Below are 26380 nucleotides of genomic sequence, written 5' to 3'. Positions count from 1 at the left end.
CTATATAATGTAATGATGATGATTGTTATGGGTTTTATTATTGTGTTCAGCTAAAACAGAAACACTACCCTGGTTAGTAAAACAGTTATTAATATATATTCTGTGGCTGTGGAGGAGCTTTGTCAAGTCTGACAAAAAGATAACCGCCTGATGATGTCACAGTGATGTCATCTGGGTTATCGATTGGAAATTGGGGAGACTATAAAATAAAAATAATAAATAAAAAAACAGATATATAATATATATATATTATTTATACATACATAATATATATATATTATTTGTATATATATATTTTTTTTAAATAAAAAAATATGTATTAAATAACATATATTATATTTATATATAAATAATATATATATAATATCATATATAATATCATATATATAATATATATATACAATATATATATTATTTATTTTTTTCTGTATACATAAAGTCAGGAGGTGAGGAATGGAGCTTGAAAAACAGGGACTTTTACGAGGCAGTTAGGCTCTATTGAAAGATATGGTGCATTCAAATGGGGTTGTGTTTACCATATTCACCAGAAAAGTCCATATGAACGATAGCCTACTGGCAAGTTATGGGAAATGTAGAATCCACATTAGAGAGCAGCAGTAGAAATGGAGCAAATATGATTAGAAAAGTTATTTTTATAATACGGTCACTATATCCTGACAGTAGTGCATTAAACAGGTTATCATGGGAGGTTATATTAAAAAATGTTTTTCTCATTGAACTGTTACATTTTCTGTAAATGTTATCTTATAGGATGGACCAAATGCTAATTCAAAGCCGTCTCCACACTACCAGGATATAGAGCTCAACTTCCTCATGTTGTTAAAACCTCCACATTATTATAATAATCTATGTGACACAGCTGTAATGAACCAAGCATTGTTGAGCACTGCAACAGCAATCATTTATTAAATGCATATTATGACCAGCATAAGCTTTTAACACATACTGTAGCCTTTCATCATGATTAATATAAAATTCCAGCTTTAAGCATTCAGCTCAGACGAAGCTCTCTGTGATTATACTAATAGGTACCGTTTGCAGACCTGTGGTCAGTCCCTCTGTATACAGTGTTGAGTTTAACAAGCTCAGCAAAGAGCTTCAGAGGGATTACAAACACTGTTTGACCCGAGTCTGATCGTTTAACTTGTATATAAAAAAATACCTGATTAAAATAAGGCCAAGAAGCTTTGTGTAATAAGGCAGCAGTTTTTCTTCATATCACCAGAAGCTAATATACTTTGGGCGGAGTGATGTAAACTTCGGTTCAGACTATCTTTAAGTCCTTCATTGCAGACTCCAGAGTCTGAAAAAAAGTGTGACACATATTCAAAAACAATATTCATATATTCTTTGTATATATATTATCTGGGAAAACATCATGTAGACAGGATATGGCACAAATAAACATTTGACCACATCCGGTTATTTTTGTAATGTGTGTGTGTGTGTGTGTGTGTGTGTGTGTGTGTGTGTTACCTTGACATCCCAGTGAACCATTCCTCCATCCATACCAGTGGTGCAGAACTTGGTGCACTTGTTTCGTCCTCCTTCCAGCAGTGAGATGTGGCTGAAATATAGTTTGAGACAAGTCAAACACAAGCATTTGATGTTGCAAAGAAATCATGTTTAACAGAGATTATGATAAAATAAATAAGAAATTATGCATTGTAAATAAGTAGCTATACTATTGAATTTAAATAAATTAATATTTCTAGGTGTAAAAACAAATAAGTGTTTTTCCTTTGAGGAAACTGCAAAGGTAGTAAAATCCCCAAATCCCAAATTAAGACATTTATTTTCACTCTTACCTGCATTAATGAGAAAAACATTGTGCCATCATAAGCCGTGAAATAAAATGAAATGCTTTTTTTGGATATGCACTCATCAGACATGTCTTAATTTCACTTCCTACACAAGTTTTCAGATCAGATCTTACTTACTCTTGACTTAGAAATATACATCTAATTCGAAACCCAACAGTTTTGAAGACGTACCTGCAGTCCAGACTCTTAGCATGCACTTCATTTTCTCTCCTCACCTGATGCTGTTCTTGTGCAGGGTGTTCAGATCCATCTCGGTGCTCTTGGTCTCTGAGGCCCGACGGTCCAGGTTCTGGAAACGTTCCCTGGCACTGATGCCCTTCTGGGCCGCCTGCTTAGGAACGTCCAGCTTGCCACCAAATGTCAAGCTGGCTTTGGCACCGTCGTACACAAACAGCACCGGGTAGCAGTCGTGGCCCTGGAGGAACAGAAGCACATGAGGATGGAGCTGGAAGATGCTCTATATATGGATATAATATCACTATGGTAATATGAGACTAAGTATCGCTTGGTGACATCCAGATATAGCTAGAAAGCTCAAAGCCATTATGTGTAGAATATTTCAAATTATTTTGGCGTTTGTTTCAGGATGTGTCCCCGTCTGTCATAATGGCTTTTTTTAACACCACCACTGGGAGGCGCCAAAGTAAACAAATGTTAAAGCTATACACATCGTGGCTTTAAAGCAAGAGTATGTAACTTTTGAAAGAAGAAATATCACATTCTTGACAAGCAATAAAGTTGTAATACACTCAGGGGTGAATTCACAAAAGCTTTGCGTGGCTTTTGCGGCTGCTAAACCTGCACAATTAAGACAAAACTAAACTAACGTGTAATTCTCAAAGCCCCTTCAAAGGATGAGATGCATCACTAACTGTGCTGGCAAGATAATAGCGTTTCGGTGCTCCTGTGCTATTTTCACATATGTAAATTAGGTAATATAAAGACTTTTGGTGCAAACTTGGTACTTTTCTATGCAAACGAGATCAGCGCTGACAGCCACACACAGTTACAGTGAAATTATTAACTTCTTCAGAGAGTTGGTGGTAACTGAAGCACATTTATACTGACAGACTTCGATATTAAATCCATTTCTCTCTGTCATGTTTAAATTCCTTTAAAGGTTTGAAGAATGCATCTGCACCTCGTCGGTCAGGACCTGTAACTTGCGGTCTGAAAAATGTATTTTTCTTTGTCACTCTGCCATATCATATTTTTCTATTATATCTTTTTATTATATTTTTCTATGATATTTTTCTGGCAATTTTGACATATCATAGATATAAAACAAAATAAAACTGTTTTACATCTATGGGCTCAGTGTTGAAATGTGTTGGTTGTATAAACTGCAGACTCTTACAATAAGTCTGTTTGTATCGCACTTTTCACATTTGGTTCTCTGATTGAATGGATTTGTAACCATTGTCCAGCAGCTCCCCAATCAGTCAGTCAAACACACACATAAAATAAGTAAATGTGGATAAAACAAAATAAACGTATTAATCAATGACTGAATATGTACAGAATAAATGTTGGATATGTATTGAATACTTACAGCTGCTACTATGCTGTTCTCAGTGATGAAGGTGACACACAGCAGAGGAAGAGTCTCAGAGCTCAGACTGTTCACCCTGTGGAGTCGTAAAAAAGGTCAGAGTGCACATCCAAAACACACAACACAAAACACACCACACACACACACACAGGTATGCTGCCCCACCCTCTCTTACGTGCCAGTCTTGCCTCCTTCTGCGACACACACAGTGGAGTCATGGGAGGTCCAGGCCAGGCGGTTGCCGGAGTGTGAGAAGCACACACTGTGAACCCAACCTCCACCTCCAGCTGAGGTCTCAGCTGGTGCTCCAGACCCGCCGGACTCAAACAGCATCTCTCCGAACGGCATCTTGCTGCCCCAGGCGGTGGGGCCGGGCTTCTCCTCCACCTCCTTAATGTAGGCGGAAAACACCCTATGGGCGAGAGGGGGTGGATGTGAACACGATAAAAGGAAGAAAGTGTCCAGACAAATTTGATTTATTATTAATTCTGTGCTGTCTTTATGTTGTATTTGTGTGCTATGAAAATCAGCTAAATACAAGTATTGAAGAAGACTTGAAACTAGCGATTGAGACCATAAACTCATGTTTACAATGTTTACTGAGGTAATAAATCAAGTGAGTAGTAGGGTCATTTTCTCATAGACTTCTATACAATCAGACTTCTTTTTGCAACCAGATGAGTCGCCCCCTGCTGGCTATTAGAAATAATGAAAGTTTAAGAACCCGGAGTTGCCCACTGGGTTGGACTTTTGATTTAGATTAGACTAGGAGTTAAGCCTTGTTTATATTTATGATAATCTCTATAGACAGATTCTGCATTTACATGTAGAATCTGTACTAAACAGGACAAGATTTTGGCATCAGAAGCGTTCTGGTTTCCGTTTGTAGTCTGAGTAGTATTGACCAATCATGTTGGAGCAAGCTTTGGTTGAATGCAGCCAGTAAACAAACCGTGTGGTGAGCAAAAGAGGCGGAACCCATTGGCCGAGATGCAATCTGGGAACCCACCGGTTATCGTCTGACGATGATTTAGCTTTTTATTGGTTTAAAATGAGCTTGTAAACTGGCTACTTGTGAAACAATCCGGTCGTACACGTCGTCTCTCAACTCCAGTCTCGCATCTCAAGTAGCTAACCGGACTGTAAACAATGATCAGCGCACGGAAAAGGACGTCTTGGCCCGGATATCAGCTGGCTACACCGGAACCTCAGAAATATAGTCGCTTGACCCCAAGGCTTATCTGTCGTCAGACCGATAATTGAGATTGTATTGACATGAACCGAGATTGTATTTATGATTTTGATTAGAGCTACATTAGGGGTCTGTGTCAATTGAAGTTTATTCATGAAGCAAAAAAAATCTCAGAGGGTTTTACAATCTGTACAGCACAGTAATATCCATCCTTGGAGCATTGATTCGAAGAAGGAAAATCTCCACACAAATAACTTTATCAGGAAAAAAATGGGAGGAACCTCAGGAAGATAAGGAGGGACAGAAAGGCAATATGTGCCAGATGTCCAGAGTAGACAGAAGTAGTAGTTGAAAGAATTAAATGTAGTCATTAAAATGTCATCACAAGTGTAGTAACACATCAGTGTGCCTCTTTTGATCCACAGATACCTGCATTTGAAATCACAGCATCCAGCAGCCAGCAGGACGTTGTTGGGATGCCAGTCCAGACTGAGGATGGTGGAGCGGATCGGCTTCTTGATGTGCTTACACACCCACCTAGAAATAACAGCACAGCATGCTAGAAGCGTATGGTTCATTAAACGCAGCCTTTCATGTAAATGAGGAGCAGGAAGCTGTCCTCTAAAGACCTCACCAGTCGTTTTCCTGTTCAAAGTAGCAGATGGAGATGAGGCGTGAGCCGCTGCCTACAGCAAACTTGTTCTCTCGTGGCGACCACTTCACGCAGCGAGCGGCGCGGTTGATCCTGAGGATGACCAGGGTGGGCTTCCATGTGCCCTCTTTGAGGGACCACACGTAGGCGTTACGGTCCGCTCCACAAGTAACTATACGGTTACTCTCTGTAGCCCAGTCGATACCTGCAGGAGAAAGAAACTCTTATTGTTATCTGATCTCTGTGCATGCATCATGATATATATTTAAAGGAATAATTCTATATTTTGGGAGATACGCTTATTTGCTTTCTTACCGCAAGTTACATGAGAAGGTTGATAATTATGTTACATTCATTCAAGAGCTAACAAATTGGAAATGCAATCCTCCCAGATGAACAGCTAAAATTGTGTTAAAGAGACAGATCAGAATGCTTTTTCTTTTTTCTTTTTAAGAAGTGAGATGGAAGATGGAAGTGTTAAAGGTCCACTTTGATGTCTGTATGCTCATATGATTAGCTTGTATTAGCACAAAGACTAGAAACAGACACCAAGAAGTCACTGCTCCCGGTCAGAAATAGTTCGGCCTCCACATAAGATAAGATAAGATAAGATAAGATGGACCTTTATTAATCCCCGGAGGGAAATTCAGGTGTCAAAGCAGCAACATCAGCAAACAGAGTGAATCACAGGAGAGGTAAAGGTATACAAAAATTCTAAAGACAATAATAGAGATATAAAAGATACAGAGTGAATGGGTGAACATAGTGTGTACAGTCCGTCAATAAATAAATGTAGTATGTACAATAAATAAATAAATAAATAAATGTAATATGTACATATGTGCAGTCAGCAATAAAGTGGTATATAGGATGTATAGTGTAAAGTGAGTGTAAAGTGCGCCAGATAGTGCATGTTTAAATTTCTTAAAAGTCCTAATAGTTGTCATAAGGGGGTCAGCCTTGGTTGTGGAGCCTGATGGCTACCAGCATGAAGGACTGACCCAGGCGCTTTGTGTTGTGCCGAGGAGGGATGAGTCTGTGGCATCAACATAAAACCACAATGTGAAACTTTGGTGTAAAGGAAGAATAAAGGAAAGCGCGCTCCAGCCGGTGGGCAATGCTTGGTTTTGGTTCGACTGTCAACATGGCGACTGGGTCACAAACTTTCTCATTTTACATCTGAACAATACACTACAAGATGATTCTGAAAACATTTGAGGTGAGAAATAGGCATTACAGTAACAGAATATTGATTCATATTTGATCAGCGCTTTCAGTTTGATCAGAGTTCGTGGGCAGTGATTGACAGCATTAGAGTACAGACTCCTCGGCTCTGATTGGTTGTTTTTCTTCGGCGCTGTGAAATCTTGCAAATGCCACCAGGAGCACCGGACGACACAGAGGCACATGATTTTTTCAGATTATCTGTCTCATGTACTACTGTCAGGATATAGTGACCGTTTTATAAAAATATCCTTTTTTTATCATATTTGCTCAAAGTTACCGACTTCAGCTTTAAAGCTAAATCCCTGTGTCTGTGATTGTGTGACTGGGTCTCACCTGTCACCTGCCCATTGTGCTCCTTCAGCTCATGGATCCTGGTCCATTTGGCCCCATCCTTCTTGTAGATGTGGACCTCGTGGTTGTTGGGGCACAGGGCGATCTCTGGAGCACAGAAACACATTTAAACACACTGTGTATCCACAGAGGAAGCGCTGCAAATCAGTGAAACACATTAACAGGATATTCATCAGTGTGAGGACAAAGTACAGAGAGACTGACAGGAGAAGTTTGTGGGTCTGATCAGTGGAGCGGAACACAGAACAGCTGACTTGGTTCATGAGAACAGAGAAAACTGGAGAAAAGCAGTCTGTATCTGCCTGCAGGCAGCACACAGACACATGGTATCTTTAAATAGACGATGTGCGAGAACTGCAACCTTCCTTCCCATGATGTTGAAGCAAACCCTGCACATGTTTTAGTCAGCAGATGAGTCAGAAGCCGTGTTCGTCTGAGAGCAGCAGTGTGGGTGCTTTACTGTGCTTTTTTTGGTGAGCGTTCAGCCTGCAAGCTGAGCAAACTTCAGCTTACAAGTTGAGTGGAACTATATGACTGTATGACTCCACCACAGTAGCCTGTTACATCCGCTTTGCCCAGAAACCAAAGCTCTGATCAAAACAGCCAAATATGGCTTTAGTTTCCTGCAGCTAACAGAGCACAAGAGCCTCTCAGAAAGGCCCCCGGACGCCACCCTGACTGCTACAGGAAACAGGAAATACCTTCTCCCACCTGGGAGCCAATCACAGACCTCCGACTATTACACTATTTGTTCTTTGGCGCAGACTCTAGTAGTTGAAGCAAGATGTTCCATGATGTCTTGTGATTGAAATGGTTTGCAGTTTAGAGAGGAGACGACTCAGAGCCACGGAAACACAAGCCCCGAGTGACCAATCAGAGACGGCGAGCAAGACTTACGGGTACGATCTTTGTTCCAGGCATGGCAGCTAATTGGTTCCAGCAGGAAACTGTAGTACGACATGGCCAATCAGATGTTAGAAGCAGACCAGGAAGGGGTGTGAGGAACTAGCGGCTGGTGAGCTAGGATATAACAGTCAAGTCTAGAAAAACAGAAGTTGAAAGATTCTTGTTAAAAGCAGAAAGGGAAAGAAAACACACAAAGTGACAAACTATAATTCAATTTGCAGACTTATTTATCGAGATACATTTCTCAAGAGTTGCTTCAGACTATTTGAGGTACTTTGAGATGTAAAAAACACATCATCAGCTGATTCTCTGAGCACAGAAAAACACTGAGCTTATCTCTCAGGTTGTGTTAATGAAATCCAGACTTTCAGAAGCATGAGAGGAATGATGCAGAGTATCACACATCCCCCAAATGAACTTTACACTAAAAGCACACACACCCAGGAAATAAAGACAACCATCTCCATCACAGTCATTTTTCACGCTCTAATTCAAAAACTAAATTCTACATAATAACATCCAAATGTGCTCTGTGCGTCTCTGCGTCTGTGCTCTGATTGTGGGTTTGAGTGCCTGTTGCACACTTTTAACTTTTTCCTGAAAATGCATTACACTTACAAAGTGTGCGTGTGTGTATGTGCGAGTACGCGTTACTGACATGTCTAAACATACTCAGTCAACTGTTAAATATGTTCTAGGCTACTTACCCTGAGGGCTGGGCAGAGATGAATGGGTGAATAGCTGCAGAAAGGGAGAGAGAGAGAGGGAGGCAGAGGAAGGTGGTGGATCAAATAGAGATGAGGGTGTTCAGCTCGCGGACTCTGGCCAGTCAACGCGAACGCCAACGACAGAGTGAGCTCAGGAAGAGGGAAGTTGAGCTGAGGAGAGGTCAGAGGGGGGAAGTGGAGGAGGGTACAGTGACGCTCTGACATACAGGAAGTTTCAGCAGGCTCACGCTCGAGGCAGAAAATGGGTGTAACAGTTGGAAAATGTGAGAGAATGGGAGCAGACTTTTCATTTTTAACAGAAACAGAAGGGGAAAGAGGAGAAGAGAGGAGAGGAGAGGGAGGAGCATGAACACAATACAATGCTCTACAAAAAGGAGGAAGTGGAAACTGAGGGGGAAGCGAAAAGAAGCATGAAAGACACGGAAAAGGAGGGGGAGGGACGTATGGGCACTTCTGCATAAAGAAAGAGGAACAAGGAGACGGGGAGGGAAGAAAAGTAAACTGCAAAAGGGGGGAGGAACGGGTGGCGTCAGAAGAAAAAAAGCTATTGACTGTAGAATAAATTTGCTCCGTTTTTCGTGTATTTTGAGTTATATTTCCTGATTTTAAAGCAGTTCAGATATCCCAACTCCAAAGTTTTTATGCTTCCCCTTTAGAGATTCCCTCACTTCCCTCTTGAAATTCAAAATCAGGCATTAATGTTTTCTGGAGTTTTTTAATCTCACCTGCACAACTTCTTTTCTTTTGTTTCTGTTGCTTTGTTATATTGTGCAAACAAATTAATCTTAGAATCTTAAATCTCACACACTTTTCTTCTGTGCCAGTAAAGCTTCCTTATTTAAAACGAAATACTATAATATTTGTCATAGTGGACAATGTGAAGAGCGGGTGTTTCTAAAGGGCCAACTCCCTCTATTCTCTCTCTCTTTCTTTTTTTTACTAACTATAAGGACCTACAATGGACCCGGGAGGCCTTAATTCAACACATTTTATTTCTATTTTGTTAACTTTTCTCATGGGTATCATAGAGTCTGACACTGGCCATTTTTATTTATCAGAAAAAAAGATAAAGAAAGAAAAATATTTCTAGAGTTTTGTTTGCATTAGAGGAGGTAGAGACCTAAATAACGACATATCGGGGAAGGTAACTCAATTTTAAGTAAATGCACCCTCATTACTATGACGCTATATAGTGTACTGGTGAGATAGATAAAGTAACACAGCAGACAATTTATTTTGTTGTTTTTGCCCTGCTCTTAGGAGGGATGGCGATGTCTGTCATTTACTGCAATATCTCAACAACTATTTGGTGTATTTCCATGAAATTTTGTTTGCATTTAGAGCACACACATTCATCTACACACACTACTATGAGGTTACATTTGACCAATTCTTTGATTTATGACCAAATACCTGCAAAACTAATGACATCCCATCAGCCTCAGATGTACTTTGTTTACTACCAATACCCATACTATTTAGTATGCCAGAAAAAGATTACGTATGTCCCAATACATAGTATGTCAAATGCAGCATGCCAAAAATACCAGGATGTCCTACTACATCCGGTTGCATTTTGCAGTATGCAAGCCAGCATGCTTTTCTGGCTATTCTGACCCACAATCCTCTGCAGCGGATATATGAGCAAGAGGGTCAAATTTCAGAATGTTATGACAAGGTAGTATGTCCCACTAATTCGCATACTCCATGCAACAGTACGTACTTTATAAGGTCAGCTGTAGTACTAAAAGTAAAAAGAAAAAGTATGAGATTTGGAATGCAGTGTAGAGCATAAACATCAGCATGTTAACATTGTCATTGTTAGCTAACAGAATAATGGGAAAAGCATGGTGTCTTACATAATGCAAAATGCGACCGGATGTAATAGGACATCCTGGTATTTTTTGGTATTCTATTATTGGGACATACTTAATCTTTTTCTGGCATACTAAATAGTATGGTAGTATGGGTATTGGCAGTAAACAAAGTACATCTGAGGCTGATGGGATGTCATTTGTTTTGCAGGTATTTGGTCATAAACCAAAGAATTGGACAAATATAACCTCATGGTAGTTCGTGTAGATGAATGTGTGTGCTTTAAATGCAAACAAAATTTCATGGAAATCCACCAAATAGCTGTTGTGATATTTCAGTTTGGTGGTCCACTGACAGACTGACATCACCATCCATCCTAAAGCCATGATCTTAGCATGGCTTAAACAACAAAACAAATAGATAAAGTAACAAATCAGACTATGTCACCAGTACATGAGTTCATATGTACAGTAATGACGGTGCATTTACTTAATATTAACAGTTACTTTCCCAGATTATCTAGGCCTCTGACTCCTCCTTATACAACACAACTTGGGAAATATTTTTCTTTTTGTCTTTCTTCTGATTAATAAAAAATGCCAGGGCCACACTACGGATGCCAAAAAGAAAAGTTAACAAAACGCGAATAAAAAGTGTTGAATTAAGGCCTCTCTGGACTTTTGTAGGTCCTTTTAGTTAGCATTCAGAGCACAGCTGTACCTAAGTACAGCCTCACAGAGCCACCAGCACGGTTGTAAACATTTAAGACTTGTTCAAAATGCATTACAAATACAGTAAACAAAGAAAATCCATGGCTGCTTAGAAGAGTAATGATATGAACCTGAAGTACTACTGAAGATTCAGGGGTATCTTCTCCAGCTGCCTCCTTGTGTAATTCAAGCATTTTGTAATAAATGCACAATTAGGTCAATGAAGAAACACAGATTGTTACTTTAGAGCATGGTACACAACATGGTAATTTTCATCTAACGTTTCAGGAAACAAACTTTTCTGGCAGAGACTCTGAATCTAGGAGTCATCTTCTACAACCGATACTCTAACTACTCTTTGCCTGAGAAATCAGCACACAAGCACAGATATGAAACGCACATTAAAAACAAAACAAACTAGTACTGCACATCCTCTAAAGGTATCTGTTCTGTCAGAGGCAAAGACAAAGGAAGAGAGCAGTCGAGTGAGTTTTGTACTGTAAATGTACTTCATCTTTATTTCATGTCTACCTCATGATCAGTTACATAGAAATCCTCCATCTTGTGTGGTTTTAGTGTTGTAGCTACAGAGCTTGGTGCTGGCCAGCCGTGACTCCGCACACAGTTTAGACAGCTGCTTTCTTTCCCCACCATCAGATCCTGTACAACCAACCAGCAACATGTCCTCAGAATATCAATAACCCGGGTCCTAATCTAAACAATGACTTCACCTGCTGGAGAATATTTACTAGACTCCAGGAAGTAAAGCATCACGTCCTCCGTTCTACTAAACATTGATATTCAGAGATCATGTTCAGGTTGATCTGAGGTGAAATACAGTCTGACTTTTGGATAAAACACACCTTTTAGTGTTCAACTTTTGGTACAGGAGGTTAGAGAACATAAAAACACACATTTCACGTCACGTTTTAATACGTGTCAGAGGACCTTCCCACTTTGACACCTGGTTAACCTTCATTTAAAAACAAACAGAAAAAAAATCAACAGTGATGTCACACGTCAGCTCAGTGTGTGTGTGCGTGTAGTGTATGCGTGTTTGTGTACTTTAGTGTTTGTGTGTGTGTGTGTGAGAGAGTGTTTGCACACACCCAACAAGAGTGTGTTACGGTCTGATCAGTGCTTCAGCAGACACTTGGTTAGGTGGTCAGCTGTGTGTGTGTGTGTGTGTGTGTTACTGGCTGCGTCGCAAGAGCGGAGGGGGTGAGGGCTGGGAGGGGAGCGAGGGGGAGAAGTGAGGCCTGCTGCGTTTTCTTCATTCATTCACAACATTTCTTCACATGATGCGGAGACCCTGGATAGACGCTTCTAGACTCTGAGGACGTAAACACAGAAATACACAAGAGAGTTAGAGCCGGGAGAATCTGGGAACATTAATCCCTGAAGAGGATTTGTGATTTGTGTGTGTGTTTGTACCTTGAAGTCCCAAATGGTCATTGCTCCGTCGATGCCTGTGGTGCAGAACTTGCGACAATCCCTTTTGTCTCCTTCATAGATAGACACTTGGCTAAGGACCAGATATGCAGATACATAAAGACAGTATTAAAGGGGTGAAGAAGTTAGAATATAGAAAATCATAATGATGGACCATGACAAGAGTGTAATGGTTCTGATCCTAAATGGAAAAGTCAGACATTTTGGGTAATGCGCTTATTAGCGGAACAAAACATCACTGGGCTCATCCAACGCTACGCTCACAGCTATACGGTTACCATCATACTCGCCATCAGTCCGTCACACACACATGCTCCCTAGCTCTCTCTCTCTCCGTCTGTACCGCACACAGACACTCGCCAACGTTAAGCACACAACCTACGAGTTATTCCTTATAGGAGTTCGTCTCTTGCATAACACATTTTAGTCTGAAAAAACATCATAAAAATACATAATTCCCCGATGCTTAGGCCTGGCGGGGAGTCAATTTAGACCTGGTGGGCCGCCAAGCTTGCAATACACTGGCGGAAAACCTGTACATGTTCTGTTGTTTTTACATTTCGGTTTATGTAGGGATTTAGAAAAAAAACAAACAGTTAACTAGAATTACTGCGTCGCGGTTGTATGCCTATGCCAACCAGTCAAGTTGCAGTTTACATCCATGTCTGTCCAAAATGTCATCACTTCATTATTTTATCCTGTTAGACATTTGTGCAAAATTGTCATAATTATCCTATGAATTCTTGAGTTATGGCCAAAAGTGTGTTTTGTGAGGTCATAGCGACCTTGACTTTTGACAACAAAAATCGAATCAGTTCGTCCTTGAGTCCAAGAGGATGTTTGTGCCACATTTCAAGAAATTTGAACACTGTTTTAGAGAAGTGTTGATTCAACTTTATGGTTGGCACATTTTCACATTTAACTTGATGAATTAAGGGTTTATTTCGATTTTTGTGATTGTAAAATTGTCATTTTTAAGACAATACATAGTCGCATAAACTATTACATTTTCTATAATTGAATTACAATTTGAAATTTCGAAAATCATGAATCATCATCCCCACTGTCGTGCTGTTGACTTGTCTTGTGTTATACCGAGAGGTGTTTCAAATATGTAGTGTCCACTCACTGAGAACAAACAAACAAACAAACAAACAAACACCTCTCAGTGCAGCCACTAAACTGACCAAAGTTGACTCATTCCTTATTTTTTCTTTATTACTGAAAATTGTAAACATTCAAAATCCCTTCATTTTACACCTGCAGTATGTACACAATGTGTAAAGCACAGGGGCAACTCAAAATTGTAATCACACATTCAAACTAATTTGTGAAAACTTTGAAAACTAAAACTCCTCTATCTTTGGGTAACTTTTACTGAAATAAAATCTGAACATTTTCAACATCTGCGAGTATCTAAACCTAAAATAAGAACTGTTGTGAAGGTGTCTGAAGATAGATTCCCTGTCCTGCCCTTCAATAATTCCAGTCAGTGCGACTCACGTGATACTGTTCTGGTGCAGTGTGTCCAGGGCAGTGTTGCGGTCCTCGGTGGTGGCTCTCTTGTCCATGTTCCTGAAGCGCTCCATGGCGGAGATGTTCCTCTGGATACTCTGCTTTGGGAGGTCGAGCTTTGACACAAATGTCAGCGCTCCACCATCGTCGCAACGGAACAGCATGGGGCAACAGTCGTGGCCCTGAAGACGCAGAGGATATTCATTTAAAATTGACATTACTGTATATTTGTGCATGGAAATATGTATTGTGTATGTTTTTTATTCTTACCGCAGCTACTAGACTGTTCTCTGAGATAAAAATGACACTGAGGAGAGGAAGGAACTCCGTCTTCAGCTGTGAAGGACTAAACACAAACAAATTGATTATCATCTTGAGAATCAACTGGTATTATTGTACTGTAAAAAGATTAAAACAGGCAGCATACTGTAAACAATTTCAAAACTGTTGTTGCCACAGAAATGACAGTTTTGTGATCAAAAACATAAAACTGGGCTCGCTGCAGTGTTTGCAGGTTTCCAGGCTGAACGTGTTGTAATTTTTGCACTGCCCCCTCAATTCATGTCACCTGCAATTTGTTGACAAGAGCATGTCATTATGTAAGTGGTTGTTTACCTTTCTCACCTTACTGGTACAGTGAGCAGCTGATCAGATTACAAATCATGGCTTATGTATAGTGGCCGATAATATAGAGAATACACCAAAAAGGTATTCTATAAATATCACCACATTCATTTTGTAAATGTTTGTTTTTGTGATGGATCGTCTTTTCAACATGATGAATGTGTGGACGAAGAGTTTAATTTTATGAAAGGGGTTAGTCATTTTTTGGAGATCATGAAATCGCTTTTCATTTCCCATCTACACACATCTGTTGCTTGAACAGAGAAATCCCATCTCCCTGTTTGGTTTAGAGGATGAACATTTTATCTCCTTTTTTATTTTTAGTTGCTCTGAAAACAAGGTGCCAGCTCACATTCTAAATCATCTTCTTCCTCTAGCTGAAACTTTACAGTCCTCATTCATGTCAATCCTTTTAGACTATACTGTCTGCATTTCCAGCATTATCTCCTTCATTGCAACTCTAGTCACTCGAGCCCTTTTTACGCAGAGATTCCGCAATACTGCCGTAAAGAAAATCCGCGTTCAGGTCGGCTTTGCTTTTTCACACTGAACCAAACAATGGTGGCATAATGCTGCGGCATCACGGGAGCAAAAGAGACGTGACGTTTAACATAACAGCGTCTAGTGTGTGTTTGTGTGTGCGTGTGTGTGTGTGTGTGTAGTCCCTCCGCTTTGGCTGTCCCTTTCACACAGACATTAGCTTGGCTTTGTGACTACCTCCACCACCGGCTCTGCAACGGAACACCTCTGCCCTCCCCCCCAAGTCTGACTCCATACCTTTCATACAGAACAGCGAAGCAGAATAACGACGCAACAGTCCCGCCTTGAACAGGTAGTGTGAAAGGGCTAGTGAGTGTACTGGCACTTAATATTGACCCACTGAAATATTTAACAATGCATATGTGATGCCAACATCTTAATTTATTGTATAGTAATTATCATTTCTGACTTATCTTTCCATCTTAATTTCATGTGGCTGACAAAAAGCTTAACAAATTATTCCCAATATTTATTTTGTTAATTCAAGTTAATCTGAGGAGTTTTAAACCTCTAGTAGCGCAGTCCTGACAATGGTTTTACACTATGAAACTGATCAACAAGTGGCTTTAACACGGCCCTAAAGAAAAATGCAGCAATGCACCATCAAAGTCAGTAAAGAAGAAGACAGCAAGCTAGTGAACATTAGGGCTGTAAAGATTGGCCAAAAATTAAGTTTGAATATTCATTCCAAAAAAACACATAGGTTCGACCAATTTGAATATCTATTTTTATGCATTGTTTCCATGACACTGTGTCCTAACTGGCCGCGAGTGACGCAGCACTGCACAGCGCGTCATCTTGAGCTGAACTTTTGTTGAACACCCTGTTTCTATTTACTTGTGTCGTTTCGCTTTGAAAGCTCCACAATGGATGAAGAACGGCTGATTCACGAAGTTGAAATGAGGAGTTATCTATATGATACCTCCTCATTTCACTACAAAAATAATGACTCCCGTCATGCGGTGCATTCGGTGTTGAATTTAGAATATTAGTTGACCTAGTAAACATTAAACAATACAGGATTTTAAATGCTTAATCAAATTTTTATGATGAAGGAAATGCACTGAACACATTTCTCAGGTCTCAAGGACACAGACAATGCGTTTACACTAAATGTAAACAAAACCTTTGTTTACTATAAATATCCACAGGGCATGTTTAATCTGAAACCTGCTGGTTACAACCATAAACAAGATCCCTTTATGGGTAGAAATGAACATACCTGGCAGTCTTAGAGCTGTCCACCACAGTGACAGTGCTGTCATGGCTGACCCAGGCCAGGCGGTTACCAGAGGCTGAGAAAGAGACAGAGTGGACCCAACCCCCTCCACCTAACAAACACAAAGTGTACAGAAACAAAATGGTTTAGTTCAAAGGGTTACTGCAAAAAGGATTTTTTTTATATCACATAAAAGACAAAGATACAGACCCGCTCCTCCGAATTCTGCTAGCACAGCCCCAAATGGCATCTTGCTGCCCCAGGGTGTGGGGCCTGGTTTCTCTTCCACCTCCTTAATGTAGGCTGAGAACACCCTAGAGGCCGGAGAGGGAGGGGTGGGGAGAGTGGTAGCAAAAAAAAAAAACAGAACACAAAGCAAAAGAGCGAGTGAGGACGATGGAAGGCTTTCAATCATTTACTCTTCATCTCTCGTCCCATTTCACTGTTGACGGCATTCACCTGCATTTGAAGTCACAGGATCCAGCAGCCAGCAGGATGTTGTTGGGATGCCAGTCCAGACTGAGGATGGTGGAGCGTACTGGCTTCTTGATGTGCTTGCTCACCCACCTGAAGCATTTGAAACAGCACAGACATTTTTAATATGAATGTGAAAAAAACTCAGCATTATCTAATATTTATGTATAAATTGAATGATCAATGAATCTTATATACCAATGTTATGTTTCAAATGGGAGACAGCAACAATTATGAGTGTAGTTCAGCAAAACGTAACTGTTTGTTTTAATGTCTGCTGTCAATTTAACACAATACATCCATGTGCCCAAAACAAAAATGAAGATGAAGAATCAGGGAGCCCTGAGAGACTTATTACACCCGCAAAAACTGAATCAATGAGTAAAGTGAAACAGAACAGACTGGCGCAGTGCTGGAAAGTAGAACTTTTCGGGCCTTGAACTGGATCTTTATCAGTCATTTGGAAATACAGTGACAACATCTGTCTTATGCTGCATTTACACCAAATCAGGCGTTGCGGTGAAAACGCCAGTCATGACAAGCATTTGAATGCGGGTAGTGTGTTTAGGCTGCGACAGTGTGGACCGCAGGGGGTGTTGGGGAAAAAAAACAACAACGCAGTGGCCTGAGATGAAAGGTTGAAACAGAATCAACTTTTGGAGAAAGGCCAATCACATAACCAGCAATCAAGAGCTGTACATCCCTGCCATGAGGGAGTCGCTTGTCGTTAAATGGGTCATTTAAGTGACACTCCCACAACGCCACACAACCCTGCGCTAATTAAGCAATGCCTGATTTGGTGTGAATGCAGCCTTAGGGTTGTTGCTGTGTCCCAAAGTCATAAATTAGTAGTTAATGTGGAGGATTTTTTTTACAGAAGAAGATAAATAACACAACCTAACTGCAATACTACACTTAAAAAAGTGACAACACACTACAATGTACAGTATGTTAAAGTGCAAGAATAACTTATTTGTACTCCCAATCAAAACGTTTAGCAAAATAATCAGAAATATCAATTTGGCCGTAACCTTGTGTCTATTGTTGTATTCGATGTCAACAGATGAACTAACTGTACAAATAGTCTCACCAGTCATTCTCAGACTCAAAGTAGCAGACAGAGATGAGTCGAGCACCGCTGCCAACTGCAAACTTGTTCTCAAGTGGAGACCACTTGACGAAGGTGGCGGCTCGGTTGATCCTGAGGATGACCAGTGTGGGCTTCCATACCCCCTCCTTTTGGGACCACACATAGGCATTACGGTCTGCTCCGCATGTCACTATACGGTCACTTTTGGGAGCCCAGTCAATACCTACAATACAACGAAGAGAGATTATGTAATTACTGGCTGACTATTAACAACAATCATGGAGTGAATTATACACAAGACTGGCACATATGGGTACTTTGCAAAATGTCAAGGCCGCGCCCCCTTTTGGGAGATAGAAAACCGAAGATCCCATAGACTTCAATGCAATTTGACGTTTGATTGGATTGGAATTTTGACAAATTTGTATGCATTCATCTCGTTATACAAACGTTTGTTTTATACACGTCTAATAAGTTTAGTTGGAGACGACAGTCTGATGCTGCTATTACGTTAATGTATCACTGTATTATTGCAGCAGCCTCACATTCAAGCTAATGTTAGCTAGCCATGCTAGTCACTGTCACCAGCATCACTTTATCAATTTATCACACTGACAGTGAATATTCACGTATCGTATGTGCCTCATATCTCAGTGTGAAAGCCTCGGTTAACCCGCCACACAACAGCTTTTTGTTATTTTCTCTCCTGTTACAGTGAGTTTCTTTCCCCCAAACTGGTCTATAGCTTTGAACCATAAAGACCCTCTATTATATCTTTTTTTAGGACATGGTGGGGGAACAAATCAGAGGTCAGTGTTTCTGACTTTATTGTTGGTGCAACCAACTACACAGCAACTCTTCGGCATAGCGTTGTTACTACTTATTAGCGGTTTGTTTAAAGTAGAAGTTTGAAGACATGTATCAACTTCTGTTTACTCTGTTAACGTCAACGAGGGACACGGGATTGTTTCCCCCCAAAAAGGGGCATGGTCATGCAAGCCTACTCTGGATGACGTGTTGCCGGTCTGATGTATGCTTCTATACAAATAGATAATTCAGACTCAGACATGTGTGTCAACTGGTGTTGATGACACACTTCTGTGTTTGTGGGTTAGTCATACGAAAACAGAAATCTAATGCAGTCTGATTAAATACCTGTTATGTGTCCATTGTGCTCCTTCAGCTCATGGGTCTTAACCCATTGGTTGCCACTCTTCTTGTAGATATGGACTTCATGGTTATTTGGACTGATGGCAATCTCTGCAGGAAAAAAAAAGTAAAGACCAGCAGGTTGACGGGATGGAAGTACACATAACAAAACAAGCTAGACCAGTTTCTGGTATCAGCCAATTACCAAGCAGGACTACTCAGAGTAAAAGTTCACAAATCCTGAAAACAAACAGTGGAACAATATGCTTTTTGTGGCTGAAGTTGCACTGACATTTGTTTTCCAACGCAATACTTGTAACCAGTAATTTCTTAAAGGTCCCATATTATAAAAAAGTGAGATTTTCATGTTTTTTTTTTATTATAAAGCAGGCTTAAGTCCTATATAAATACTGTGAAAGTATCGAAACACTCAATCCACAGGGAAATACACACAGCCCGTATTCAGAAACTCTGCATTTGAAACAAGCTGTCAGGATTTCTGCCCATTCGTGATGTCACGAATATACAATATTTAGACCCTTGACACAATTTTAAACGTAAACATTCTAAATGTGTCCCAGTTTATTTCCTGGTTGCAGCGTATGAGAATGTCATCAGCTGACAGGAAGTACACATGGACCCAAGCTGTTGCCTAGCAACGCAATTCTGTTGCAATTCTGTTGCAATTCTGTTGTAATTCTGTCAAAATGCGCTAAAACGAAGCATTTCAGACAGGAGGGTAAATACAGACATAATCAGGCTTACAGTATGAGGAAAATAAAGTTTTTTTTTAACATTACAGCATGTAAACGTGTTCTAGTAGAAACACAAAATACAAGTATGAACCTGAAAATGAGCATAATATGGGACCTTTAAGTGTGTGTGGTGTAGAAGTTAGTAGTGATACAGTATAACTCCAATAAAGGAGGAGATATCTGATCCTTACGTGTCCTGTCGTGGTTCCACGCGTGGCAGGTGATGGGTTCCAACAGGAACTGATGAAGGGACATCTTGTCTGGGTGTGGTCCTTCAGGGGAACTCTGCAAAGTCACAGCAAAACTTAGGTTCAGGTTCAGGTGACTTTATTTGTACCCGTAGGTAGATTTGTTTTGCAGCAAAAATAGAGGATGACATCCGTATTGACAATAAGGTAGAGCACAGACAAGAGCACAGACAGACATACCAAAAACATGACAAAGAGTACTCAAATGCTTACTGGGATCAGGACCCAGCAAAAAGAAAAGAAGGCCACAAGAACAATATACAAAAACACTGAAATATCAGGTCAAAAAAGACATCATAAATGAGAAAAGGGATAACCTTTCCATAAATATGTGCAAAAGCTGCTAGGACTTATTTAAATGAACTTAGTTTAGCAACTAGCAACAAAACAAACCAACAGAGCAACAGCAGCTGAACTAAACTTTAGCCTGTACTGGCTGTAAAGCTCCACAGATAGCAGACAACATTATATATAGATAATAAAAAAGTATGTTTGATTACTTCTCAACTGGAACAACTTTAATGCAATGTTTCCACTTGTTAGCTTTGGGTACATTAGCTAAACCCAAGGCTGCTTCAACTAGCCAATGTGAGCTAAAACAACATCACCAAGTTGTATTTGACCATGACATGTTAAAGTTAAACAAGTTAACTTGCTTATCTAGCTGCTATCTTGTTGCCATGACAGCGGCTTCACTCGGTAAATCGTTAACAGCAAAACACAACTAGCAAGTTAATGAAGCTGCTAGCGTGCTGTTGACCGGTGAGAGAGGCCTAGCAGCCAGATCACTCATAAGACACATATACAGACGTGTAGGAGACTTTACGAGAATAAAGTCGTAATATTACGAGTAAAACATCTTAATATTACGAGGATAAAGTCACAATATTATGAGAAAAAAAGTTGTAATATGAGAATAAAGTCATAATATTATGAGAATAAAATCGTAATAAAACGAGAATAAAGTCATAATATTATGAGAATAAAGTCATAATATTATGAGAATAAAATCGTAATAAAACGAGAATAAAGTCATAATATTATGAGAATAAAATCGCAATAAAACGAGAATAAAGTCATAATATTATGAGAATAAAATCATAATATTATGAGAATAAAATCGCAATAAAACGAGAATAAAGTCATAATATTATGAGAATAAAGTCATAATATTATGAGAATAAAATCGCAATAAAACGAGAATAAAGTCATAATATTATGAGAATAAAATCGTAATAAAACGAGAATAAAGTCATAATATTATGAGAATAAAATCGCAATAAAACGAGAATAAAGTCATAATATTATGAGAATAAAATCGTAATAAAACGAGAATAAAGTCATAATATTATGAGAATAAAATCGCAATAAAACGAGAATAAAGTCATAATATTATGAGAATAAAGTCATAATATTATGAGAATAAAATCGCAATAAAACGAGAATAAAGTCATAATATTATGAGAATAAAGTCATAATATTATGAGAATAAAATCGCAATAAAACGAGAATAAAGTCATAATATTATGAGAATAAAGTCATAATATTATGAGAATAAAATCGCAATAAAACGAGAATAAAGTCATAACTTCATGAGAAAGAAAATCGTAATATTATGAGAATAAAGTCATAATATTACGAGAATAAAGTCATAACTTTACGAGAGAAAAGGCGTGTCAAACATGTTAAAGTTAAACAAGTTGACTTGCTTATCTAGCTGCTATCTTGTTGCCATGACAGCGTTTCACTCGGTAAATCGTTAACAGCCAAACATAACCAGCAAGTTAATAATGAAGCTGCTCGCGTGCTGTTGACCGGTGTGAGAGAGGCCTAGCAGCCAGATCACTCATTATAAGACACATTTATAAAGACGTGTTGCTGTCCACACGTTCACCACTCGGCCTCTGGTCTCTGTGTCAGACCCCGGTGTTTCCTTAGAGAAGAGAAGCCTTTCCTCCCGGTGGAAGCAGCACTACATCCCGCTAGCCCGTCATGCTAACTCACCTCGTCAGTCCGGTTCTCTCTCGGTTAGCCGGTGAAGCTAAATCACGCTACTAGCTGTAAAGGGGAAAAGGTTGGATCGGGATTTGGACCCGAATTCGCGGACTCTGGTCAGTCGACACGAACTCGTCCAGGTGATGTTGAGGGGATGTGTCAAGACGGCCGGTAGGAGACGACCGGGAGCATCCGGTAACGTTATTAGAGCTAACCCGTGTGTGGATGCCTGTCTGACAGCTAGCTGAGCCTCATCACGGTGGCTGTGTTACATTCAACTCTGAGAGAAACCTCGTTCACATCCACGTCTCTCACACACAAACTAGGACTACTGAGAAACAGCTCCTCTAGTGGGTCAAATAGAAACATACACATTGGACTAACTGGCTACAAAACACCACCATCTAGTGCATTAGTGTGGACTAATCTCACACAGCATTCAGCAGTCAGTGGCTATGGCACAGTTTAGTGTGGACTGAGATACATCCCCCGTTTCCCAGGGGCCCTGAAAGCACCATACTTGTATATATGGGAATACCATGGAATATGCACTACTAAGAAAACTACTCTCTACCCCCTGACCCAATTCAATCTCCATCAGTTAAAGGACCCATATTGTAAAAAGGGAGATTTTCATGTCTTTTATATTATAAAGCAGGTTTCAGTGCTTTATTAATACTGTGAAAGTATCAAAAAGCTCAATATACGGAGAAATACACACAGCCCGTGTTCAGAAATTGTGCGTTTTGATTTCTGTCCATTTGTGATGTCACAAATGTACAATATTTAGACCCTTTACACAGTTTTAAACGTAAACATTCTAAATGTATCCACGTTTATTCCTGTTGCAGTGTATGTTAATGTCATAAACTGTCAGGAAGTACACATGGACCCAAACTGTTGCCTAGCAACATAATCCTGTTGCAATTCTGTCAAAATGCGCTAAAACGGAGCATTTAAGACAGATTATGTAATTTATTATTATATGAGGAAAATAAAGTTTTTTTTTTAACATTACAGCATGTAAACATGTTTTAGGAGAAACACAAAATACAAGTATGAACCTGAAAATGAGCACAATATGGGCCTTTAAAGTTTATTTTTCTTTTAAAAGGAGAATGAACACCACAATAAGGGCCTTGTTTCAGGACAACATGGTTTCTATTCTGGCAGCAATATTTTATTGGAGTAATTGTGTTAGTGATATTGATTGGAGGAAAGTTTGGTCCTTACCACAAAAGTTCCTTCTAACAAATAAGATAAAAGAGGTGTCATTTAAATTGATCCATCAAGTGAAACATTTCTTACAAAAGTTAAAGAGTGACACAGATGTAAATTGTTCTTATGCAAATTACATCCTGAAACTTGCTTTCACTTATTATGAATATGAAATTTAGATAAAATCATTTTTTACATTTGTTATTGTAGAAACCAAACAGTAAATTATGCAAGTACAACAACAACAAAAAAATCAGAGTCAATATTAACAGTAACATAACAAGACACATCCTTCTAAATTGTGTTGGTGTTTGGACCAGAACAGGTGCAGCATTGTTTCTGGAGACATTTCACAAAAGGAGCAGTCAACAAAAATGTGCAACTTTTTACCTCCAAATCACTTTTGCTTTCTTTTAAAGGCCACCCCATTGCCTTGTGGGTAATAGGTCCTTAAACCAATCAGAGGAGATCTCAATTAGTACCTCTCCATCACACCTGGTAGACCTCCAGATGAACTGCTGCTAGCTGAAAACATCAAAACACATTCACACTCTCTTCTCTGTGGTACATCAACCTTTTAAATGGAGTCATTTCAGCAGTTTCGTACACCTCCATCGTACTTATCAACAGGTAAAATACCCTCTCAATTTACCTGATGTACAGAGCTTGAAATTATCAGTTTTCACAGTTAAAAAAACAACTTGTGTATATTTGTTTTTCCAGATCGAGGTCAATCAGGGCAAGATGGGAGGATCTACCACATCAACTCACCTTTCAGTCCTCCACAACCTCCACCCTTCTCCTTCTCTCCTGATCTGGGCTGCTCCACCCAAACTCACTCACCTGTGACAGGTACATGCTCACCTAACATCTGCCTCCATTTTGAACATGGAGAGTAGGCCTGAATGTCACATTTTCTTTGTTCACAATTCAGTGATATTCTTCCCTTTAGACTGAATTAAGTTGAAAAGTGTTGTTGTCCGTCCATTAAATAGTGTTGTATTGTCCAAAACTACTGAAAGTGTGTAAATCACGAGTGTGAAGTGACTTAAACATACTGATTTAATTCTACTTGTAGTTTTGCTCTTTACATGGAATGCAACGACATGCAACAATTTTAAAAATTATATTATTCAGAAACATTTTGAGCACATGTTTTCTTTGCACAATTCAAGGCACAAGTAGAATTTACACATTTTTTGTTTTTGGATGATGATACCATGCTAATCCAACCTCTCAATCTCTCACACAGCACTGATTAGATAATGTTAAGGATTTATAGTGTGACCTAAAGTTAAAGTGGAAGTGAATCAGTCAACCAAGTTAAGCTGGTTTACTAAAATACTTCCACTCTAATAAACAATTATATAACAAACATGACAAATGTAAGCATTTTAAGAGAAAAAATAAGTTTTGTTTCATCTTTCGTGGCAAGAGCGCCGCCATGTTGCAGTACTCTAGCCTGTGACGGCACAAGTTTGATTGGCTCGGCTGAGTTACACAGATACAACGGTAGAGACCGTGAAAGACGGAGACTGAGGAGACACAGGACAGAAGAAAACAAAAGAGGGGACACTATTGTATTGTATCCTGGATGTAAAGATGAGTTTTACAATGTTAAAACCAAGGTCAAAACAGTCCGTTTATGATGTCTCTAGTGTTTGCTTTGGAGATAAATTTCACTGTGTAATTGGAGCTTTGGTATGTTAATGTTGAAGCTACGTAAGTAACGTAAACAAACGCTATAACGTGGGCTTGAGAATAAAGTAGTGCTTTCAGCGTTTATTTTCTTAGCGTCTTTGAACGGTCTGAATGAGACAGCAGGTGATTAGTGAGGGGAGAGGACGGGACATGGGGAGACAGTCAACTGCAGCTGGACTCAGTGCCTGTCGGTGGGCTCTTTCAGGGCCGCTAGCCAGCGCTGCAGCAACTTACAGATCTCCGTCTCAGCAGCAGTTTATGAAATGCACTGTTTTGTCCTTAGTTTTAACATTGTAAAACTCAAATGTACATACAGGAACAATACAATAGTGTCCCCTCTTTTGTTTTCTTCTGTCCTGTGTCTCCTCAGTGTCCGTCTTTCACGGTCTCTACCATTGTATCAGTGTAACTCAGCCGAGCCAACCAACCTCGTGAGGTCACAGGCTAGAGTACTGCAACATGGCGGCGCTCTGGCCATAAAAGATGAAACAAAGCTTCCTTTTTTCTTTTAAATGTTGACATTTGTCATGTTTGTTACTGTATATAATTGTTTATTAGAGTGGAAATCCATTTAGTAAACCAGCTTAACTTGGTTGACTGATTCATCTCCACTTTAAGTTGAGGGAAAATCTTGATTTTGTAACTTTACATTTTGAAGCATACATTTTCATCCCCCTGTGTCTTCTCTCTAGCGATTGCTGGCCCTGGCCCTCCTCCCAGGCTGGGGTTTGTGAGCTATGAACAGGAGCTGTTTCGCATTCCGGCTGTGACAACATGCCCTACCTGTCAGGATCAGGTCACCTCGCATGTCACCTACCATGTCGGGAGGCACGCCTGGCTGATGTGTCTTGTGTTTGTGTTATGCGGGTGAGGAGAGACTCATTCACATACCCAAATCTGGTTATCTAATTACCAAGGATCAATCGCATATTCAAAATGTGTAGACTGATGTATTATTTCTGTCTCACAGGTTGGTGCTTGGATGCTGCCTGATTCCATTTTTTGTGAACTACTTCAAGGACGCCTATCACATTTGTCCTCGCTGTGAACAGGTCCTCCACGTAGACTGGAGGACATGCTGCGAATGAACACCAACACAGTGAACTACAAACAAGTTAATGTGATGCTAATGTGTTTTTTTCACAGCCAGGATAACTTAGGTTTAGATGTTTACTAGATAAGGTGAAGACATGTTGGTTCCTTTCATGTAGAATTTAGTGATCTTTTTTAACTATTTTTTTTTTAATATTAATTTTATTGACAAATTTTGATGACAACATATAAACCAAACAAAAATCAAAACCCGTAACCCATCCTAAAAATTCACACACCTGCACTCGCACACTCACACATTTTTTAAAAACAATTTTAATCATGTTTTGTAACAAAATCATGTCAAATAAATGTTTTCTGTGGCAATTTT

General features: G+C 39.6%; 3 protein-coding genes across 3 annotated transcripts; 1 reads left to right on the top strand and 2 right to left on the bottom strand.

The window, feature by feature from the left end:
- Positions 1-897: 897 nt before the first annotated feature.
- Positions 898-8757, bottom strand: arpc1b (actin related protein 2/3 complex, subunit 1B). Its single transcript, XM_037765260.1, has 10 exons — positions 8432-8757; positions 7716-7858; positions 6801-6905; positions 5223-5445; positions 5018-5125; positions 3572-3808; positions 3397-3472; positions 2060-2259; positions 1498-1588; positions 898-1324 (listed from the first exon to the last, which is right to left on the bottom strand). Exons 2-10 carry the CDS (start codon positions 7777-7779, stop codon positions 1286-1288), a joined length of 1143 nt encoding a protein of 380 aa, XP_037621188.1. The 5' UTR covers positions 7780-7858; positions 8432-8757; the 3' UTR covers positions 898-1285.
- A 2706-nt stretch (positions 8758-11463) lies between these two features.
- arpc1a (actin related protein 2/3 complex, subunit 1A) lies at positions 11464-22380 on the bottom strand. The gene is made up of 11 exons (XM_037764917.1): positions 22048-22380; positions 19987-20080; positions 19047-19151; positions 17892-18114; positions 16787-16894; positions 16538-16641; positions 16331-16439; positions 14215-14290; positions 13933-14126; positions 12412-12502; positions 11464-12310 (listed from the first exon to the last, which is right to left on the bottom strand). Exons 2-11 carry the CDS (start codon positions 20048-20050, stop codon positions 12272-12274), a joined length of 1113 nt encoding a protein of 370 aa, XP_037620845.1. The 5' UTR covers positions 20051-20080; positions 22048-22380; the 3' UTR covers positions 11464-12271.
- Positions 22381-23714: 1334 nt separating this feature from the next.
- On the top strand, positions 23715-26380 carry LOC119484278 (lipopolysaccharide-induced tumor necrosis factor-alpha factor homolog). Its single transcript, XM_037762991.1, has 4 exons — positions 23715-23886; positions 23980-24108; positions 25650-25824; positions 25928-26380. Exons 1-4 carry the CDS (start codon positions 23838-23840, stop codon positions 26043-26045), a joined length of 471 nt encoding a protein of 156 aa, XP_037618919.1. The 5' UTR covers positions 23715-23837; the 3' UTR covers positions 26046-26380.

This window comes from Sebastes umbrosus, chromosome 3, assembly GCF_015220745.1.
Source record: "Sebastes umbrosus isolate fSebUmb1 chromosome 3, fSebUmb1.pri, whole genome shotgun sequence".
Classification (NCBI taxonomy): Eukaryota; Metazoa; Chordata; class Actinopteri; order Perciformes; family Sebastidae; genus Sebastes; species Sebastes umbrosus.
This window is presented reverse-complemented; position numbering and strand designations above follow the sequence as displayed.